Source organism: Buceros rhinoceros, unplaced genomic scaffold (assembly GCF_000710305.1).
Source record: "Buceros rhinoceros silvestris isolate BGI_N320 unplaced genomic scaffold, ASM71030v1 scaffold349, whole genome shotgun sequence".
In the NCBI taxonomy this organism is placed as follows: Eukaryota; Metazoa; Chordata; class Aves; order Bucerotiformes; family Bucerotidae; genus Buceros; species Buceros rhinoceros.
In genome coordinates this window covers 19,075-21,677 of record NW_010429553.1, presented here as the reverse complement: position 1 = coordinate 21,677, position 2,603 = coordinate 19,075, and the positions used below count along the sequence as shown (strand labels likewise).

Here is a 2,603-nt window from a genome sequence, read left to right as displayed (position 1 = left end):
GTGTTCTGAACCGCTTTCGGGTGTAATTGCAACGATATGCTCCTCCCATCAGGTACTCTATCACCAAACCAATATCAATCAGACTTATCCGATAGTCAGGAGGCAAGTTTCCCTGCATTGAAAACAGGAAGGATGGTGGGAGAGGAAGAAATGCTTATTATTTGTGTTGTCAAAAGTACTTTGTAATGATGTTAGAATAAAACAAATTAAATAGTAAAAAACCAGGAATGTATTATCATGCTGGTTAATTAATTCACCTTAAAATAGATCCAACCGAAACCCGGATATTCTCGCTTGGAAAGAAGACATAAGTTAAATAAGAAGGTGAAGAATTTGTTGGAAGTAACAGAAGATAACGTCAGTACTCAGTACTCATATTTTCCAGCTGGGGAAACAAGGAACACAACTACAGAACAAAAAGCATGAGGATCAGCACACTTGAAAGGTCAGGCACAGTTGCTGGACTCTAGTCCTGGAAGATAGCACCTCTTCTGCACCATCTGTCCCCCACAACTCTTGTCCTGGCATCTCACGTCTCTGCTGGCATCTCTTTGGACTGCCCCCTCTGCACTAAGGCACAGTGAAGCGACATCACGCAATACTGTGTTTTCACATGGAACCAGCTCCTGCGTGTGATCTTCCCATCCCGCAGCGTTTCTTTCCTGTGTTCCAGGGAAGGAAGGGCAGGGGGGAAAGAGCTGTCTGGTCCACACACAAGGGCTGACACAGTGCATGAGTTATTATTCCTGCTAGTTGCTAAAGGCAAGGGGAGTCTCTTAGCATCTGTTCTTGGGGTTATGCACTGATGAACACATATCTTTGCTTAAATTCCACACCTAGTATAAGGAAAACATCCCTGTGTATGAAAAGATAAAAGTCATAAAAATAAAATATCTGTGGCTAACTATTTGGGGTTATGTTCAAGAAGAAAACTATAGGCCTAGTGATTTTCCTGCATGGTCCATCCCTGGACTCCCAATATATTTTACTGAAAGCCCCTCTAAGCACAGCAAACTTGCTACCTAATTCCCAGGAGTGCCAAGGAGATTGTTTCCCAAGAGGTGATCTGTGCTTTTAGTAAGGGTCATTAGCACAATCCTGCAAAAAATCTCAAGACGCTTGCTCTTCTGTTTTCTTTTCTTTCGTACCCTCTGTTGAACGTAATACCTATATACACTCACACAAACACACACACACACACACACACGCACGCACACACACACACACACACACACACACACACACACGCACATACAATGTCTTCAGCCTTCAGCCTGCACCTTTTATTTTGAAGGGAAAAATAATGGTAAATACGCCCATGTCTTACTACCCTCACTTTGCGGACTCCCTTGCATGCATTTTCCATCTCTTCACTGTCAAGCCTGGAAACAGCAACGGTAAAGCTATGAGCTCTCCAATACTTACAGGTTGCAAAACTACGAAGAAAGATCTCAGTAACAGACTGTCTCTTACTGCATGTGAACCTGAGCCTGCCTTTGAGTTAACTGGACACTTCCGTTCTCCAGTAGCGGGGAGACAATTTCAGAGTGGGCTGGTCTCATGGATGTGCTGGTGAAGCACTCTGGGGGCTCTCTGGTGATGGAAAAACAAAGCCCCAGCACGGGCTCATCTGCTCTTCTGTCCCCCTCTGGGACCTCCACAGGGAAGACTCTCATCTTTTTACAGGAGGAAAAAGCCAGCGGGAAGAGAATGTCCCCAAATGGAAGTTTGCCTCATTCTCTAGATTACTGCCCCCAAATTGTTCAGATGACCATCTGTGGTTCAGTGAGCAGTTCTCTACCAGAAAAGAGGCATGATTCAGTAAACTGTGAATATTTCACCCAGATCTAGAGATCTCATTAAGAACCCTGCAGATTTACAGAACCCTCCCTGTTCTGTATGTCACTGTGCAAGAGATGTGACTACAAATTAAATGTGGAAAAAGTCGTAAATCATCTTCCTGTGAACTGTGAGTGGTAGTCTCTGAAAAAGAGAAAAATATTCTAGCACAAAATAACTTGTATAGTCAACATTGCAGAAGGACCAGGTATAATTGTTAGCTTCAAACTTCTTCAGTGCACTGTAATAAAATAATCACATTTTCTGTAATGGTACACAGCACAGACTACAGTTAGTCTATATCTCTTTTCTGGTGGTCATCAAAAGAAGGTTTGTAATTCACACAGAGCACTTTTACGACTGCCATGACTTGCTGGAAATATCTGTACGTCTCCAGGTATCTGCAGTTGTGCATATTATATTCAGAGGAAAGAATCACTAATGGAGAGCAGATGGCAACTGGTTCTGCAGCAGAGATGAAACGGATGTGAAGATCCTTCCTCCTCTTCTGCTCTCGTCAGGAAGAGCAATGATTACTTCCCTTCCAGCTCACCATGGTTTAAACAGCATGGAAGGCTGGAAGGCTGAGTAAGGAGAGGGCGGTAGTACCACGCCTTGCAGCGCGCTGGGATTAGAAGGAAGAGGAGATCAAGCAAATTTAACGGCAAAAGGTGAGCTGCCAACTACCTTTCTGTAACGTCCCTTGGCATACCCTTTTGCACTCTTCCTACTCTTGGCTCATCTGATGGATACTGGAATCACTA

The 2,603-nt window shown here is 43.8% G+C and overlaps 1 protein-coding gene across 1 annotated transcript in view; it reads right to left on the bottom strand.

The window, feature by feature from the left end:
- LOC104499191 (transient receptor potential cation channel subfamily M member 3-like) overlaps positions 1-2,603 on the bottom strand; it is a gene marked incomplete at both ends in the record, with an annotated part of 26,573 nt that overhangs the window by 6,877 nt on the left and 17,093 nt on the right. The window contains one exon of the mRNA XM_010142664.1: positions 3-112. Coding sequence (XP_010140966.1) covers positions 3-112 — 110 coding nt within the window. The remainder of the gene's footprint in view (positions 1-2; positions 113-2,603) is intronic.